This window comes from Tyto alba, unplaced genomic scaffold, assembly GCF_018691265.1.
Source record: "Tyto alba isolate M040663 unplaced genomic scaffold, T.alba_DEE_v4.0 Super-Scaffold_11, whole genome shotgun sequence".
NCBI classification, from domain to species: domain Eukaryota; kingdom Metazoa; phylum Chordata; class Aves; order Strigiformes; family Tytonidae; genus Tyto; species Tyto alba.
In genome coordinates, this window is record NW_024881273.1 from 1,360,515 (window position 1) to 1,379,096 (window position 18,582).

General features: G+C 54.8%; 1 protein-coding gene across 6 annotated transcripts in view; it reads right to left on the reverse strand.

The window, feature by feature from the left end:
- Positions 1 to 621: 621 nt before the first annotated feature.
- Positions 622 to 18,582, reverse strand: part of ADGRD2 (adhesion G protein-coupled receptor D2) — a 29,381-nt gene continuing 11,420 nt past the window's right edge. For 3 of the 6 annotated variants that reach the window (XM_042786855.1, XM_042786852.1, XM_042786853.1), the window contains 10 exons: positions 17,847 to 17,949; positions 17,098 to 17,251; positions 16,345 to 16,478; positions 15,600 to 15,715; positions 13,829 to 13,949; positions 8,817 to 8,858; positions 8,559 to 8,612; positions 8,061 to 8,205; positions 7,438 to 7,496; positions 3,787 to 4,956 (listed from right to left, as the gene is read on the reverse strand). In XM_042786855.1, coding sequence (XP_042642789.1) covers positions 4,288 to 4,956; positions 7,438 to 7,496; positions 8,061 to 8,205; positions 8,559 to 8,612; positions 8,817 to 8,858; positions 13,829 to 13,949; positions 15,600 to 15,715; positions 16,345 to 16,478; positions 17,098 to 17,251; positions 17,847 to 17,949 — 1,597 coding nt within the window. In that variant the 3' untranslated portion in view covers positions 3,787 to 4,287. Of the gene's footprint in view, positions 1,480 to 1,698; positions 1,710 to 3,627; positions 4,957 to 7,437; positions 7,497 to 8,060; positions 8,206 to 8,558; positions 8,613 to 8,816; positions 8,859 to 13,828; positions 13,950 to 15,599; positions 15,716 to 16,344; positions 16,479 to 17,097; positions 17,252 to 17,846; positions 17,950 to 18,582 lie in introns of those variants that run through there. The other 3 variants (XR_004405648.2, XM_032982814.2, XM_032982804.2) reach the window with 3 other exon arrangements.

Sequence of the window (18,582 nt, forward strand, 5' to 3'; positions counted from 1 at the left end):
CTGCTGTGGTGTGGTTGAAGGCATCGGTGACTCAGGATCTGGTTCAAAGTGCTGCTGGGAATTGCCATAGCGACTCCGAGTGTGTTTTTCAAGTGAGCTCACGAATGACAACATTTATGGGCAATTAGCTCCAACTTGGGATTTTTCATGTAGCCCCCGGTGGTCACTGTGGCAGAGAGCCCCCGGCGTGCCACGCACCGTGGCGGGGAGCAAACCCACAGCAAAGCCCGGAGCTTGCTGCCCTGTCTGTAAGTCTGTCAGTGCTGGGAAGTGCCCCACATCCCAGCTCTCCTCGACCGCAGCAGCTGGAGATGCTGCTTGGCCGACTCCGCTAACCGGAGCGACGGGCTGCGCTCACTCCCCGCTCTCCTGACCAGCACAGGGCTGCTCTAGGGCCGCAGTTCCCAACCACACGTAAATACCTGCTGGCCAGCTCCTGCTGTGCCGAGACCAGGGACCGCAGCGCAACGCCGGGGACGGCGCACGGGAGCGCGCGGCGCCCTGGTCCCTGCACCGCGGCCAAACCGCCCGCCGCTGCCTTCAGCCGCGCAAAGCCAGGGCACGCTGCCGCGCCCGAACGCCAGCCCACTCCCATGGAAACACTGCAACAAGGAGAGGAGGTGGCTTTTAAATTCAGCATTTACTGTCATCATAATCAGCAAAAGAACCAACACGCTTTACGTGCTCTAAATGCTAGGGAGGTAACAGGGGAACCAGTCGGATGCAAAGAATGGAGGGAGAGAAACCATAACCCCTGTGGCCAGGGGCCACGCCAGCCCGGCGGGAGCCCTGGGAGGAGCAGGAGGAGGATTCTTGTCCTAAACAGCAGAAGATGCTATTGAAGTCAGCTGGTTTAGAAAAGACTTGAAGCCAGCTGCTGTCTTCCTTGGTGCATGTGCTTCCCAGGAGGCTCATCCCCAGCCCTGCCCCGGCAGCGCGGCGCGGCGGGGCCGGGGACAGCAGCTGTCCTCGCCAGCACGGCACCGCGGGCACGCACCCGGGCACGGCTGCTGCGGCAAAGCGGGGCTTGCTCCCCTGCCCCCTGCTGCAGGTCCCCAAGCTAAACAAGCGCTGCTGGCAGCCACAGCACCCAGCCACAACCCCCCGCTGCCGGCGGTGCCGCGGGGCGGCTGGCGGCCGCGCTGCGCCAGGTCAAGCTCGGCTACCCCGGCAAAGGCTGCCCGAGCCACGGGGGCCCCCGGGCCAGCAGGCAGGCCGGGCAGGAGTCACGACCAGTCCCTGCCTGTTGGTTGCCCGCCCCTGGGGAGGAGCGGGGCAATCTCCAGCAAGAGATGAAGCCACCCCAGTCCTGCCTTGGTTTTGTCCGCACATGCTGCTAGGAAGAAGCGCAGGGCTAACAGCTCGGCCTGGGCTGGGACAGCCCTCCCCACGGAAGCCAGCTCCCCCGACCTGCCGTCCTCCCGGCTGTTGGAAGAGCCTCAGCGTTGTGGGCCCATCACCCAGAAACTTCTCAGAAACCTAAAGCAAAAGAGAGATGGTCTCAGCTGTGTCGGCAGGGAGGGGAGGGCAGGGGTCCCTCCTGGGGCAGCGGGTACACGCTGGGAGGAAGCACGGCCCAAACCTGCCACAGGACAGCGCGTGTGGGATGGAGCATGGCCAGCCGTGCCCATCGCCTGCTGCCTCAGGGGTCTCTGAAAGAAAGTTCTTACAGCAGGGAGCCAAAGCAGCCGCTGTGCACGGGGTTGGGGCTGTAAGGAGAAACCTCTCCTCCCCCCTGCTCAGGAATTAGCCCACTGTGCACACCGCCAAGCTCCGAGCTGAAGAATGAGGTTTAAATGGGATTTAATGAAAATACCAGTGCTACTGTGGCAGAGAGCACTGATGTCGCATGGGCTGGACCTCCTTCCATCGGGGCATAAAATTCCCTCTGCCTGTCGGGAAGGACCGTGGCACGGATGGCAGCGGCGATCCCACCGCAGGGCGGCCCGGCGGGGTCGGCGTGGGAAGGATCTGCATTTCGCCAACTCATGTGCTTTACTGGGTTTGAATCCCAAAGACTCATAATTTCCTTATTATTTTAAACCCAATCTTATTTAACGCGGTATGGTGAGAGTTGCAGAATTACTCAATATTGATCAGAGAAAGGCTGGGCCGTGGAGACAAGATCCATGTTGCTATGTGTGGCTTAGCAACATATAAATGTATTCAAACAGAATAATGAAATTATCGTGGGGAAACAAAGCAGCCATCACTTGAAGAGCTGGAGGATGTGGAGGCCTCTTGGAGCTCTTGTTTGCCAAGACAAGGAAGACGGTACTTATTGTTTGTGCAAATATGTGAACCCCCCCCCAGCCATCCCCTGCTTACATAAAGGGTGTAATGAATCTGGGCAGTGTGCTCGCTGCAACACACAGCTTTGTACAGCTGGGCTGGAGCTCATTACTGCAGAAACGTGCGGCCCCTCCGAGTGCATTGAGTCCTTGGAGGGGGGGGGGGGGAGCCCTAATATTGGGGGTGGGGAGGGAGCCTACGCCTGCCTCCCGGCCACAGCCACGCTGCAAAACTCCTCGTTTCTGTGATTCTGAAACTGGCCTGGGGTTTACCTGGATTTTATCCGCCCTCATCCTCACACGTGTTAACGCACCGCTGGGAGCCCATCCCACCCCCCACCCCCCCCAGACCCACAGGCCACCTCTTGCCCCTGGAGCCGGCGTGATGCCCACTGCTCTCACAAGAGCAAGGCTGAGGCGCTGGCACAGACAGGAGGTGGATCCCACCCCAGATCCAGCCCAGCTTTCCTGGGGGACTCTGAGCAAATCGCTTAAGCCCTGAGTCTCCCACCGGTGCCCAGGGCCCCTCCTGCCCACCAGCTCTACCCGGACTGCGGGGCGGGTGGGCTCCTCCTGGGTCTCTGTGTGAGCTCCTGCAAGCCTGCTGCTAGTACATCACAATTTTCGTTAGAGCTGGCTAGAAATTTTCAGATAAAGGTACTTGGAGCGAAATATGTCTCTTTTCATTAAACTACTTGGGAGAAATCTAATAGGAGAGGGGAAGCCGTGTCTGCGTTGAAATGATTTGCCTCTTGCTCATCATCACGCACAGGTTTATGGTTTGCCGCCCCTGGCAGCTGCTATCCCCGAGAGCTACCCAGCATTTTGCTCTGTTGAACAAGCTGTGAAGATGGGAACCTGTGCACCACTGAGCTGCCCTGGGCTCTTCCAGGCATTACTACAGCTGGGCATTGCTGCCTTTTATTCCTTTTTTTCTTCTAATGGCTGGAAGCACTTGTCTTTGAGCCCAGCGCCTCGGAGCAGCGTAGCGTGGCCGGCTCCAGCGCTGTGCCGCACGCCGGCTTGCACATCCACAAGTGTGCAGAGGAGTGCTCTTCTGGTTCAAGGAGATCTTCTCGTTCACCCCAGGCTGAAGGAGTGCCCAACCGAGGGCTCCCTCGCTCCGGGGCGCGCGAGGAGCCGCTCTCGGTGCTAGCAGAGAGGGTGGCCGTGCACAGCCCTGCCCTGCACCCACCAGCCGCTGCCACGGCCGTCGTGCACGAGGGGACAGGCACCGAGCCCAGCTCGGCCTCCCCACCGCCCCTGGGCAGACCCAGGCTTGTAAAAATATACTGAGAGCTTACCTGAGAAAACAAAACCAAACTAAACAACCCGCCTCTTTGCACAGCTGGCGTTTAATTACACATGTGGCTAGATTAAAATACGCAGGAGCAGGTGAGGGCGGGATTGGGGGAGGTGTAGGTGTTGCTGCCTCTGAGACCCGGCTCCTGCGCCTGAAATGCCGCAGCACATTCACTCCCGGGTGCCACCGTTTCTGCCTTGCTCATGTGTCCACTGTGGGGAGGAAAGCTGCAATGCTTCTGGGTGGCATCGTCTCGAAAATAGTCTAAGCATGCCCTGCTTAGATGCTTAATGTGGAGCAAAATCAGAAACCTGCTAATGCACTGCTTCCTTTGACAAAAGAAAATGTAACAATGCAGAAAAAAGAATATCAATCCACCCCCGGTGCTGCTTCGCTGCACTGTCTGCTTGAGTGACCCCATCCAGAGACTGCACTGAGAGTGCTGGCAGTACTCGGTAAACAAAATTAAATTAAATACGCTACACCTGTGCCTGGAGGAGCTGCTGACTTGCCCAACGGCAGGCAGGGAAGTTGGGGAGGGAGCAGGGAGCTGTGGCTGGCCGGCCTCACCCCAGAACAGGAGTTGAGCAGAGGTCCGGGGCTTAGGAGGGATTTCTGGTTTTAATTCTACCCACCTCCATGGTGACATTGGCCTTTCTACAGCCTGAAACAGAAGAAGCTAAATGGCTGCTCTTAAGCCCGTAAATCCAGCCCTGTCTGAACACCCCACCTTCCCCGGCTTCCCTTCTTTGGGAGCAAGGCACTTCTAACACCCGCCAGTGCTTTCTGCAGCAGCTGCTGGTGTGCAATACCCCGTGGCCGCAAAGAGCTGTTGCCACCCCTGAAAGCAGCCCAGGTCTCGCCAAGCAGCGAGGCGTGCCGGTCCCCACTGCGCCCCGGGGGCCGGCCGCGCAGGGGTGCCGCTGCTGCCGGCCGAGGGCTGCGACCTGCAGCCCCGCCGCTGCGGAGGGGCCCCGGGAGCAAGAAAAGGTGCAAGGATGTGGGAGAAACCAGGTGGGTGCCCCGAGACGGGCACCCTCGGCTGAGCTCCCCACTGTGCCTGGGCTGAGCCACCAGTGCGGCCGTGGAGAGGCAGCGCAGGCAGCACCGGCAGCGCTTCATACCCCTCCTCTCCCTCATCGGTTCAGGGGGGACACGGATCTCCCAACAGCCTTGCCAGGACTGCACCCCCCAGGGCAGTTTGAAACTAAAACGCCTCCTGAAGCCTGAGCAAACATCGCCTGCCCTCTGGGCAGCACTCCACCACGCAACCACCGAAACCAGTATCAGCAGTAACAAAAAGCAAAGGAAATGATGTAGGCAAATGTTACCTGAGGATTTGAACGCTGTCAGCTCTACAGCCTGAAAGAGGGGAGAACATTTGTTAGCAGAAGGCACCTGCCTGATCGCTTTGCTGCTGGCTCCCCCCAGCACCCAGCTGCCACACCGCACTCTCCCTCCCACTGAGCCCCAGGCTGGGAACTGGAGCCTTCATCCCAGTCCCCGAGGGACGAGGGACGGGCACGCTGCCGAGCGCCCCTGGACACGGCCGCACCCCTCGGCAGGGAGCTGCCACCCCACGCCGCACGCCAGCCCCGGGGTGACCCAGCGGGCTGGACACCAGGCTGAAGACCACAGGAAAATCCAGGAGAAGAGGAGAGAGAACTTTCCGCCCCTGTGCTGTGGTGGAAAGAGCATGCACAAGCCCGCACCCTGCGCTGAAGTGATGGTTAGTGCTCTCTGAGGTGTGAAATTCCTGCTCCCAGCCCAACAGCAATAAATATCACCAAACAACATTTAAAAAAGCAGAAACACAAAGAACATCTCGTCTGTGTTTGTATCTTCACTCGCTCAGTGTTTTGTCATTTTAAGTGTTTTCAAACGTTTTAAAGTAGCATCTTCTCTTCATCCAAACTATTGTGCAGCTGCCAGTGACATTCTTAATTCACCGCTCCTGCAGCGAGTGCCATGACTCATTTAGCCAGGGAGCAGGAAAAACAGCACTGACTTACGTAAGTAACGAGTACAGAAAGCAGCACCTACTCAGGGGAGGGTAGCACCCCCAGACCACCTCTGCGGTGAACACGGGGCTCGGATGGACCCCCCAGGCTGGTTGGGCACCGTGGGGCTCACACCAAAAGCTGCGCTGCCGCAGCGCAGATCTGCGCGGGCAAGGGGCCGTGCCCCCTCTCCCCAGGCAGGCTCTCGCCTTTTGCTGCATCCACATTAGTTAGAAAGCAAACAAGAACAGTAAAAATGCAATGTTTATGCAGCAAAGATACAGCAAAGCCCTCAATGACCCTCACACGGAGGAAAGCGCTGTCTTTGCCTGCTAGGAAATGCCACGGCCTTGGCATTTAGAAGATCTGCTGCCTCCTAATGCTCCCTGCCTTAGGAAACTCAGGCCCCTGGGCTAATCCCTTTGGCCCACGTCTCACATCTGGTGCCAGGAGCTTAGCCCTGGTCCCAGTTTACACAGCCAGCACCTGGCTGGCTGAGAAAAGCATCACCTGCAAATGAATCCCAGTCGGCGTTCAGCACGAGGGGAGGAATGGCATTAACCACAATATAAATCATGAGAGATGAAAATATGGATTTTATTGAGTGGCTTCAAAACGATATGCCAGCTATAGAAGTATTATCTATTGGATAAATAAGAGCTGTCTATGTGACACAGGTTTTCAAAGGATAAATATTAGAGAGGGAGAGAGAGATCCTTCAGCGAGAGACTCACATGAAAGTAGTGTTGGATTTTATTCTGAGGAAATTACAGCACTTGTATGTCAAGTGCACAAGGACTGATGATCATTTCAATAGTGGGAGATGGAAGTGGTATCAGAGTAGTAAAATTTAAATTGTTCCCTACTTTAGGCCATGCCTCACTGAGCTTTGCATCAGACTCGCTCCCGCAGGCAGCACGGCCCCGCCAGCCCTCCCTGGACAGACGCAGCTCGCCCACCGCCGGGCCAGCAAGCCCCTGCTGCCTGATTTTAATTTGCTGTCCCTGGGGGATGTCTCCTGCCTTGATCCATACCGACCTCCGCTTGGTGCTTTACTGGCTCAAATTCACGGGCTCCTTCTGTTCACGTACACTCCTGCTCCAACCGCCCTCCCGGCACGGCAGCGGGGCTGGCTCCCCATCAGCTCGGGGTGAGCTCTCGCCTTGGAAATCGGCCCTTCTGAGCCTCCTGCCCGCGGGACACGCTCCCTCCCTGCTGCCCTCAGCCTCCTGCCCCTGCCCAGCCAGCCCCAGCTCGGGCAGTTGCCTCCTGCCCTCGCAGCCCAGCCCAGGGTGGCCACTGGCCCGGAGCCCCTGCCCGCCAGCCCACCTCGCCCCCCATCTCACGCTCCTACACAAGACAGCAAACAGCCGCGTCTGGCTTGACTACCAGGAGTGGGCACGAAAACACACATCTCAAATGATTTAAATGACTTAAATCAATATGCTGCTAATAGCACGTAAGTATTTTAATAAAGCAGAGTCTTCAGGGGGTGTATCAAAACCTCCTTGGTTCACACAGCAGGCCGTGTGTCTGGTCGGGTCCCCGGGAGGAGCACGGATGCTGTGTGAACACGCTGCCTGGCCCCTCCCTGACACTCAGCGACGTCTGTAACGCCCCGGGGCAGGGGGGATCAGCGTTACCCTCAGGGGGCACAGGGTGGTGAGTCGGGCAGCTTCCCAGACTCGCTCAACATAAACCACTGAATTTGTGCCAGAGCTGGTGACACTGCCAGGTGCCCTGAGTCCCAGCCTCTCGATGGAACCATCAGACACCATTCCCATGTAACTGCTACGCTCTCTGTGTGGGTGAAGGTGGAAGAATAACAGTAGACGTTACATACCGGTCTCTCGGGTGACATAATCGATGAAATCCCCATGGGAATTTTGGCTCCAAAATTTCCTAGGGGGTGAAGCAGCACAATAAGTTTGGAGACTAGAGAGTGGAAATATTCATGCTTTACCAAGAACTTGGTGCTTTGTGTCCCCTAAGTATCTCCCACTGAAGCAAAAGGACCAAACATGTTACCTGCATAATTGCACCCACAGACTGGTTGGAGCATGAAACACCTTTTTTCTCCAAAGCTAAACCCCCTATTTCCTACTGCCACCTTTGCCTCCCCTTCTCCAGAAAATTCATTTTAAGACACAAACATGGATTCTTGACACAAGAGAATGCAATGCTGCATAACATGGTGATAAGACCCTCATGCCCATGCTCGGCCAGGCTGCAGGCATGAACCCGATCCCTCTGAGACCCATGTGCACGCGGTCCTGCCTTCCCTGGGAATCCTTCATCCCGTGCTGCACATGCAGCACTGTTCTCCGAGTGCTCACACAGGCACAGTGTGCACACGAGTTATCGCAGTGCCAAGTGAACGGGCACTCAAATTCAAGCCTTGGGAGTAATATTTTACTGTGGTCTCATCACACAGCCTGGGCCAACAGCAGTGACAACCCTCTTTACCTCTGTTGGTGATGTTCTTCACTGGAGGGTCTTTCTGCCCAGGGCTCGACACGGCACTCTCAGCTGCAGGAGGACTCAGTTTCCCTGTCTCCCAGGAGGTTGTGTTTCTTGGACTTGACAGGTAGTTGGTGGGATGAGAGCAGTTCTGTGATGACAGGGAAGAGGTACAGGGCAGTAAAAATTGCAACACGAGTCTTTGCTAGATCCAGGTCCAATTTTAAAGATCTATTTTATCTGTGCTGTGACTCCTGGGACGTTGACTCCCACCCCACCCTGGTACAGCAGGCTGCTGCCTAATCAGGGTAGATTAGCTTTGGGTCTGCGTTGTCCAACAGGACTGCAAAGAAGGGACACAGCCTCTGCCACACTCCCTACGTAAGAAAAATAAGACTTCTTTCCAACATCATCTCTTCAAAGGAGTCCTAACACGCACCTAGGCCCCTCCTCTGGCGGGTGCACGATGAACGAAGGGGGCAGCAGGGCTCCCTTGCAACTTACTGTGAATGAGAGTGCTTTCTTCTTGTCCTTCATCCTCTGGATGGCATTCCTCACCTGGAGTGGAGCAAGGACATTAGAGAGGGCCACAGCAGCTAAGGAGAGCAAGAGATCCTCCAGCAAGTCATAGAGAGAAAGCAACCGCTGTTCCAGAAGCACAGTGGGAGCTATGCTGCCTGTTGCACCTACTACAACCCCAGCTACCCCCGGGACTGCTAATAAACAGTTGCTGCGATGAGTGACTGAGCACCAGTCACTTACCTCGCTGTTATAGATTGCATAGACCAGGAAAATGTACAGGCCCTGAAAAGGAGAGAGCACAGGAAGCGTTAGAGATGTACAGCTGGTTTGTGCTATTTTGCAAGGGAGGAAATGAGTTTGATGAGCACCAGAATGGGTGAAGACCCAGGCTAAGGGGAAGAGGCACAGATGGTGGGCACAGCACAGGCAGGGACAGCCGGGCAGGAAGGGCTTTTCTTAAAACGACACTTGAGACCAGGCTCTTCACAGAGAGTCCAAAGGAGAGGCAGTCCCTTCCCCAGTCCCTCTTCCTTCTCCTCTCCCCCCATTTCATTTGGGGACAGTATCTCTCACTGGGCACTCAGCTTCCCGAGCTTGAAGCTCTCCCACACTCCCATTCACTTGTGCATGCAAGATCCCCCAGGAAACACCTTCACATCTCAAAAGCAGAGACCACCCGGAATTAATTGCTACGGGAACTGAAATCTGGGAAGCAGACACCTCCCTTCCCACCGAGCACTGACCCCCGGGGGGGCTTTCACCAGCCTCCTGCAGACCAAGAGCAGCGTGATGTTGGGACAGTTCCTCTGTCCCAAGGAGTGACAGACCACAGCGTTAACAGGACCCAGGTTCAGTGGGGTGTGGACCCCGGGGCTTTGCTCAGCCCCACTCTGGACCATCCTTCCCGCCAGCACGCCGGGGCTCCGGCAGCACAGTCTTGGCCACCCTCTCCCTGCTCACCGCCCCAGTGCTGCTGCGTGCACAGACCAAGGACCAGCGAGCAACGACGGGCTCTGCCATGACCAAACGCTCGGCCACGGCGCTGTGCCCGGGGCTGACGCGGGATGCGCTCAGGGAAAGTGCCCAGGGCAGGGCCAGAGCGAGCATTGCCTGGAGGCCACAGCCTGGGGCTAATTACAGCTCCAGACCAACGCTTTTGGCCGTAAGGCAGCCCTATCTGGCCCACCAGATTTATGTTATATCTGTGGGGTGTTTGTTATCGCAGCTAGATAAATCAGCTGCAGCAAGAAAAGTAATCCATCTTGTCTTCAATGAGCCTTGCTCTTCATCTGCGCGCTCTTGGCAGGCGCGATGGTAGCGGTACCCTGGCGCCGTGCCATGACCTGTCCTTCAGCCAGCAATGCTGGTCACTCCCCCAGACCAGATTTCTGGTCCGGCTGCCAAGGCAGGTCTAACTTGAAATAATCATTCTGGATGAGCACGGGGCGGGGGGGGGGGTGGGTCGGCTGGGAGGAGAGCGAGGAAGGAGAGGAGGCCCAGCTGCGGGCGGAAGCGGAGCCGCGGCTGTGGAGGAGCCCGCTCCCGGCCCCCCGCCATCTTCTGCCGGCGAGGCCCCGGCCCCCGGCGCCCCCCACGCACGGCGGGGCAGGCGCTGGGCGCCCACAGCCCAGAGCACAGCACGTGCCGGGGCCCACGGGGCGGGATGGACGCTCCCTCCTGGCGTCCGTCTGTCCGGCGACCACGTCCCGCTTCGCGCCGCACGCCCCAGCTGGGAGCAACGCCACCTCCCGCTCCCCCCTCGCCGGAGGCGGGTGAGTGGCTCTGTAAGTCCCGGCGCTGACCAGCCTCCCCGCTCTCCGAGCTCAAATGCAGGCAGCTGGTTTTACCTGAAGTGTTTCCTAACAGCGGGCACCCCGGCCCAGCGTTGGGTGCTGGGCAGGGCGTTGGTGCCGCCACCTCCAGAATCACAAGCAGCCACTGCTGCCGCAGCACCGCTCCCCATTGCTTTTCAGTCACTCAGTTGAATTCCTGTGCTGCCTGGCTGGAGAAGGAGCTGTCATGTTTGGTGTCGACGCACAGAGTAACCTTGAAGAGAGGCTTTGGTTTCCGCAGAAAAACAGAAAAGCGGTCAAACAAACAAACAACCACAGCAGCAAAACTTTGCTGCACAAGACTCGTGCATGAAGAAGCGCAGTGGCCTTAAAGGAAATTCCAAGGCGATCCATAAGACACTCAGCAAAGGGGCTGAAATGGGACAGCTTTGTCCCTGCCTTCTCTCAACTCCACAGCTTCCCACCAGCATCCCTGTTTCTCCTCTGGGGTAATCTGCAAATTGACCTGAACTTGGTAGTGAAGGGGCAGAGGCAAACAAGCACAGCATACCCATGGGCAAACCCTCAACTGCCTGTCCACACAACAGCCACGCCTGCTACCGAGTTTCGGGAGAAATATGAAAAACAAAAGCTGCAGTAACTTAGAAAGCAAGGGAAAAAAACCAATCCTGAACACACAAACACCTCAGCTCCTATCTCACCCAAGGTGGACATTGTCATGGTTTGTGAGAGAGAGTCTCGGGAGATGTGTCATCCAGAGGGCACATTTATTAATCCATTTCAGGAGTTATTCCTTGTCCCAAAAACCCCCTAAGCCCAGCACCCGTGCTACCACAGCCAGCATCCCACAGCCCCGCTGCCAGCATCAGCGATGAATCCAAGGCTGAGCCAGCCGTGGAGGATGTAGGCAGGCCACAGTCAAGGGGTTTGAACCAGGGAACGTGTCGTGGGATTTCCCTTGCCAGTCCTGGGTTGCGGAGGGAAGAACAGCCCTGAGTGCTACTGGAAAGCAGTACTTCTCTCCCGAAGGCTGCCCAAGCCTGAGACCCTCAGCAGGACCCCGCCGGTATCAGGTGTGATATACGTGCTCATGTTTTTACAGCACGAACACTGCAGCAAGGCAGAGGAAGACTGCCAGGATGGTGCTGGGATGCTGTGCTCTGATCTGCCTCTCTGCTGATGTTGATGGGGTTCACCCAATCTGAGAAACGTTTTTTTTTTCTGTTAATGAAAAGACGCTGGTGCTGTTCTCAGCTCTGCTCCCCTCATTTCTTCACAGCACTGAGCCGGGAGTTCTCTTCTGCCCAAGAACCTAAGCATGGCATGAGGGGGCAAGGAGAACTGATGTTATATTTAATCACAGTTAGGACAGGCCTCCTGCCACCCTTCTGATATCCTTAATGGCAGAGATGCAGATAGGCGGCCCTTGTCTGGCCTTGGAACATCCCCATCTGAGAGCCGGCGGATGTGCGTGAGCAGCACCCGGCGCTGGACCAGCGCCAGCCACAGGCAGAACATCCCTGGAGCAACCCCCCATCTCGTGCACGTGGGGATAACGCCTGCCTTTCACCCCTGGAGAGCTGGGCCAATGCTACGCTGCAACCAGCCAAGTATGCCAGAGGGAAGCACTGCAAACTCTGCTGCTCTGTAAGTGAAAGCTACAGCTGGAGCCAGTTTCTACAGGATCCAAAGAAAAAAGGGAGATGAGGGTGGAGAACTCTTTGGATCCCAACGGTTTGGAGGGCAGTGCCCCACACTGCTCTCTTGACTTGTATCCCCTGGAGTAGGATTTGTCCTCAAGCACTGGGCAAGGGACTCTGAAAAATATGTCAGTGACCATCCGGTGCAAAGGGACAGGACTGGCTGCGTGTGCCCAGGCACTACCTGTGCGGCACAGTCAGCCCCTGGGCTGTCCCCCCCCAGCCAGCTCCCGGCCCCAGAGCCCCCCGGCCTGTCCCCCCCCCCCCCGGCTGTGGCAGGAGCAGGGGCGTTCGGTGCTTCTCTGGCTCCATCTACAGCTGCCTGCTCTCAGGGTACAGGCAGCTCCTGCCAGCAAGGGGGCTGATGCTCTGAACTGTGGGTCTGGCTCTTTCTGTCCCCGCTGGTCCCTGAGGTTCAGTGTCTTGAGGTCCTGGGAACTGCCCTGCCTCGGGGCAGAACCGAGCACCCCTGCCTGCTGTGACTAAGACAATTTGCTTCTATCTCTTCACCACATACAGGCTGATTAAAGTTTTAAACCCTTTTGATGAAACCAGTAAACTTAGAAGCAAATATTAATTGTTGCTTCACACACCATGGCTACTTTCTGTTCTGTAGAGATCCCTATTAATACTAACATATTAACAGCATGATTCTGAAGTATGGTAGCATTCAGGAGTCACAGCCATGGCCCTGGAAGACACCAGGACAAGCAAACAGCCTTACAAATGTAGTCAGATGCTACTTGAAGAAGAATGAAAAGGCTGAAGGAGATGACATGACTCAGCCAAGGTCTTGCAAGTCAGAGCTAGAATGAGTACACGCACTGCCAGCCCCCCCGTGCGAGGCTCTGACCACCAGCCGACATCCCAGTCTGTTCCACCGAGCAGTCCTGCATCCCATCAGATTCCAGTGCCCCTCTCACCAGGCACTGGGAGCATCCCTGAGGAGCAGCTGCATGGGCTGCAGACAATACAGATTTTAGGGGGTAAGTATTTTCAATCCTCGATTCTTAATTCTTCTCACCTCCCTGCAGGAAAGCGGTCTTGCAGGTGAAGGGAAGGTGGTTCTGCCGGTACAGCTCTTAGGACACAGAACTGTAACTGTCTACAGTTCATAGGACACAGATCCCACAGAGCCTCTGAGTATGTATGAACATGAACCAGATGAAAACCACTCATCTTAGAATACACACCATCCAAGCAGCAAACAAGCACGCTATGGCTGGAGGTCGTCTTTGAGACGCTCTCCGTGAGCAGCCCTGTTCTGACGGTGATGCTGGCACACACAGCCCATCCCTGCCCTGTAGGAACGAGGCTCAAAAAGTACCTGGGATGTCTGCTCCATTAAACCGGAGAGTTACCATTTTAATTATCCATTAAACGACCAAATCCAAACTCTAATGAAGTTCCTTACAAGCACGTCAGTTTGGAATTCTCATTTTGAAACCATGCTAATGTCAGAAAATCTAACATGAGAAACTACATTTGAACTGGAAAGCTGCGGCACCAGTAAGACACTCCAGAGATTGGTGCTGGAGGGCCTTTAGGCGAACAAGGTCTCCAGGGCTCTATCTCACATCCTGGGAGCATGAACTTAGTTTCCTCAGACAAAACAGCACGGCGGCGTGGGAAAGCTGGGCTGGGCTTCAGAGCTGACCAATGTCCCTGAGTGTTAGGACAGGTAGAGCACACTGAAGCACAAGAAACCGCGGATACCTGCTTGGCCGTGATGTGAGGATCCACCCGGTACAGGACTCACCTGGAGGGAGTTCAGCCCGATGAAGACATAGGCCCAAACGATGCTGAGGTGGACAAGGACCCCACACACCCACGTCAGCCCCAGCACCGGCAGCAGCACCAGGATGGGCTTGGCTGTGGCCCTGTCAGGAAGAAGAGTTCAGGGTTACCCAGGTGGATTTCGAAGCCGAAACGCTGTGGACTGGCAGCCCCCCCCCCAGCCACCAGCTCTGCACAGAGGTCCCTGTCGTGCCCCACATCCCTGAGCCCAGAGTGTCCTGGCAAAGCTCCCCAGCCTGCCAAACAGCCTGCTCGGCTCTGCAGACCCTGCCCCAGGTCTCGCCACGAGCTGCCCGGGGCAGCTGCACAACGTTACAGAGCACAGGAGTGGATCTGCCCTGGAAAGAGCTCCCCAGGTTTAGGAACACCCCGGCCCGTATCCTGTAGTTTAGAAGAAAATTGCCTTGCCTTCATGCTGGAGACAGCTCTCCTACCCCAGCAAGTGGCTTTCAATGTGGCCACCAAGAGGCACCCAAGATGGTAGCTATGGAACAAATTCCTTTGCACACAAAATTAGTTAAGAGGGGAAAAACCAAACATTCCACCTCCCAGCCCCCAGTGTGCCAGCCCTGCTCTTTATTTATCACTGAGAGTGAGCAAGAAGGGAGCTCTTTGACGTCATTAGCCATGAGAAAACAGCTATTTTGCCCCCAATTGCTGCTACAAGGAGGGCTCCTGTATTTGTTTTATTAGCATATGGATGTCACTCTGCCCTCCAGCAATGCCCTATCTTCGTGATTCGGTAAATTTGGGAAAATTTATTTATGATACAGGGGAACAATGTGTCTAGCAGCGGTATCCGGCGCCAGCTAACAACAATAAAGATTCACAGAGGGTGATAAAGTAATGACTCAAGCAGCAGTTTTTTAGAGGTCTCTCTATATTGACTGATTACAGAAGTCCACATCGCCTCTCCTTCCCCATGTATGTAATCTCCACCAGCGTTACTTTCAATCCACCAAGTCCCAAAGTCATATAAAAAATGCTCTTTATAACAGCAAATAAGCCAACCGCCCTGCGCTCTCTACAGCTGGCAGCCTGCTGAGGGGCACACGCAAGTGCTAAGGACGGGATGGGTGTGAAACAAATTCAGTTACAACCCCTTCAAACTGCAATTTTCTACGAAGCGGAGAGGAGCCGCTTCTGCAGCTCGGAGCTCTATAAAATTCCATGGAAACTGGGCACATCCAGGTGGGTCCCTGGGTTCCCTGAAACACCCCAAGCTGCTACCTCTCCTCCCCGCGGGGATGTCTGCCGGGCTGGCAGCGAAGGGGCAGACAGCTCAGCAGCGGGTTCGGCGCTGCGACCCGCGGTCCCGCGCGCGCGGTCACCACTGCAGCCAACGGGGACGCGCTCGCACTGCTCATCCCCAGACCCAAACTGCTGCTCCCGGTGATGCCGACGGGCCCAGGGTAGCTTTGATTTCAGCAGGCGCTGCCAAGGGTCCCCCATCCCCATTCGCTAAGAATTAGGAGTGGGAGTGCAGATGTGGGAGTCCAGCACTGGGCTCCTCAGGCTGCAAGCGCTGGCTGGGCTTCTCAGCGGCACAGACATTAGAGCAGAGACACTACCTCTGGGTGATGCAGTTACCTTGGAGGTGAAAACCCTTTCTGCCCTGACACCCCAGTCATTGCCTTTCACTTTGCCAAGGCAAAGACTCATCTTAACCATAATCCCACCATTTCATACCCGGAGCAGCCATGGCTGGGAAAACCAGCCACCTCCCCGCTCACCATATCTGTATTCCAATCTGGTTCTCCAGGCTGCTGTTGGGCGTCAGCATCTTTGATCTCCTGCGAGCACTGGACACAGTCACCATCACCACCCGGAACAGCACGAAGGTGTTCACCTGTCAGAGAAGAGCCACTGGACCCAGTAACTTTCTGTAATCTCAACTCCAGTTAGGTGAGACTTTTCTACTGTGAACTCAATAACTAAGTGTCAGAACTTGGGGAGAAACATATCACTCCTGAAAAAGCAGTGAGCAAAATATTTCATAGAGCTATCCACACAAGTATAGCATCTATAAAACTTATCTCAAAACTTCTCCCACAGAATGTTTTCCCTGTTAAGTGTCTACTCTAGACCCCTTAAACATTGCACCTTTTTCTGCCACTGTGCTGTCTAGTGATATTAGTACTACCTCAAGGACACTGATGTTCCCATATTAAAATCAGACCTTTAGTTAAGGCAGTGTTACAGTCAACCTACACATTTATCTACATTCCTAATTTAACAGCCAATATGAGAACTGGTCAGCAAAATTTTCTTAAAGCACTCTTTTCTATAAAGAGATTCATTTGTGTTGTGAAAATATATAGAAAGCATAACAGAAATTTTCCTATAAAAGCAGCAGGCACAATGAGCCCTGTGAGGAAGCACCTTAGCTAGAGAAGTGCTCACGCCCCTGACTCTGCAATGCTTTCCTGAAACCAGACACGAAGGAATCACACCTTCCTGGCAGGTTTTGATACTTACTGCCAGGATGAAGAGAACGGGCCCCACAAAGGCCCAGATGACGTTGGTCTGAACGTTCAGCCAGCAGTGGTTGTCTGCCACATACTTGTTAAAGGAAGTTGCAAGGGTCACACCCACAATAACGACAGGAAGGCCTGCAGCAAAAAATCACAAATTAAACCCCAGAAAAAGCAGAGATGACCCATGCAGGTCGGCTGTGCTCTAGACAATTGCTTCAAAATCCCCACGACCAGACACGCTCCGGTGTGAGCCAGCTTAGCCTCTGAAACCCCACGAGCAACATCAATTTACTGCAGCTGAAATCTGTCCAGGCACTACAAGACCAGATTTATACGCTGTCAGCATCACTCTCCTAGGTATAAAGCATTCCACATCCTGAGCCCTGATCAAAGCAATTTACTCCTCAGATTGCTTTTTTAACAAAATGGACAATCAAAGACATAAACCAATCCAAAATATTTGAACCAGTTGTCCAATGTCCAACTAGGTGTGTGTTTTGCAAGGAGCACTGACCTGAAGAGGCTCCTCTTTGATATGAAACCCAGCTTATTCAAATTAATTCTATCTCCCTAAATATATTCTAAGACCAGCAATTTGACACATAAGGGTAGGAAAGCCTCTGCAGAGCAGTGGTACCTGACTCGTATACTGAATCAAACCAAACATTCTGGAATCTCTCCTACCGAAACTTTTGCTAGAGAAAAAAAATGACATATTTTTCTGACTGCCCATCAGGGAGGAGTCTGTAGATACCCCAGCCTGTCACATAGTAGAACTTCATTCTCCTGTCTTCGCTCATGTTGACTGCCACCACTTTGCTCCACAGCAGAAGCCCCTCTACCAGCATCCATGAAAAGGCTGCCATGAAGAAGAGGTGAAGGAAGGCAGTGACCATGAAACACACCACCTGGAGAGGAGAGAAATCACCGTTTCAGGAGGAGGAGTTCTCTGGGAGCTTCTGAGTGTGTGTGGTCAGGAGGAAGAGGGCAACCTGCAAATTATGCTGCAGAATGTGCAGAAATGTATTTAAACATTCACAAGCACCAGGAAGAGTTCTTAAAATTGCAACACATGAATAGTCCAACTGCTGCAGCTCACATCATTTCATCTATGTGAGAATCTCAAATCACAGAAGGCAGAACTGATAGCATCTTTTCCTGCAGCTCTTGGACTATCCTTGCAGGTCTCTCATCTCAGAGCTGCTTGATCCAGCCCCAGGATGTAGCAGAGGACACAGAAAGGGACATAAATGTATGCTGCTGTTCTATAACTACTTAAATTTCCTGAAGAAGTTTTTTTGTCAGAAACAAACTGTCAGAAGAAGAGGTGAATTTTCCTGGCAGCTTGCACAATGCATACATGCATACCTCCAAACACGGAGATACAGTTCTTTCCTAGATGCAAGTTATAGGTAATTCATGAAACATTAATAAGAGGACTACACTTCTGTTCTGTTTGCTCTGACAATGGCGCTTGAGCAGGACACTTTCTGGTGAGCTCACCTGGTTGGTCTTGGCCAATTCACTGACCATGAGCAGAGCTTCTGCTGCAGCTAACGCAAAGACCAGGTTCTTGTGCACAGTTGTTCGTTCACTCTTGGGGACACTGAGGAAGGAGAGAGGGGAAAGGGTGCACATGTTCTCACTAGTCCTTGCTGGGCCGTGCAGACCTGCCCGAGTGACCTGCGATCTCTCTGCTACCCACTGCGAAGCCGACGGTCCAGCGAGGCAGGGACTGCCCTGCCGTGCGAGCGCTCGGTGCCGGGGACGCGCGTGGGTACGGCTGCTCAGACCTGGGGCAGTGCTCCAGGGGACAGGCAGCCAGGGGGAGGTGGCAGGCGCCGCTGCCATGCTCACAAGGCAGATCCCTGCGCTTGCCAAGTGGCACGGGAGGGCTGGCAACTGAAGAAGCAGCCTTTGCTCCCTCTATTTTATAATAAACTCTAGTGGAGCAGCTTTTGGGGTAAGCGTTCTCATCGGTAGCAATCTTCCCACAGGCACTCAGGTGGCCGCACAGCTCACACAAGCATCTCCACAGAAACAACCAGCTCTGCACCCCCTCCCTTGCCAAAAACAACCGCTCCTCTCCCTCCCCTCCGCTACCAACCACCAGTGCTGCTCCCCAGCCTCTCCCCACGCACCTGCATCACCCCACACTGACAAAGGACACCTTGCTTGTATACCTGCTCTGAAGCAAAATAGCAAACAAACTAATCCAGAGAAGGCTACAAGTGTCTGG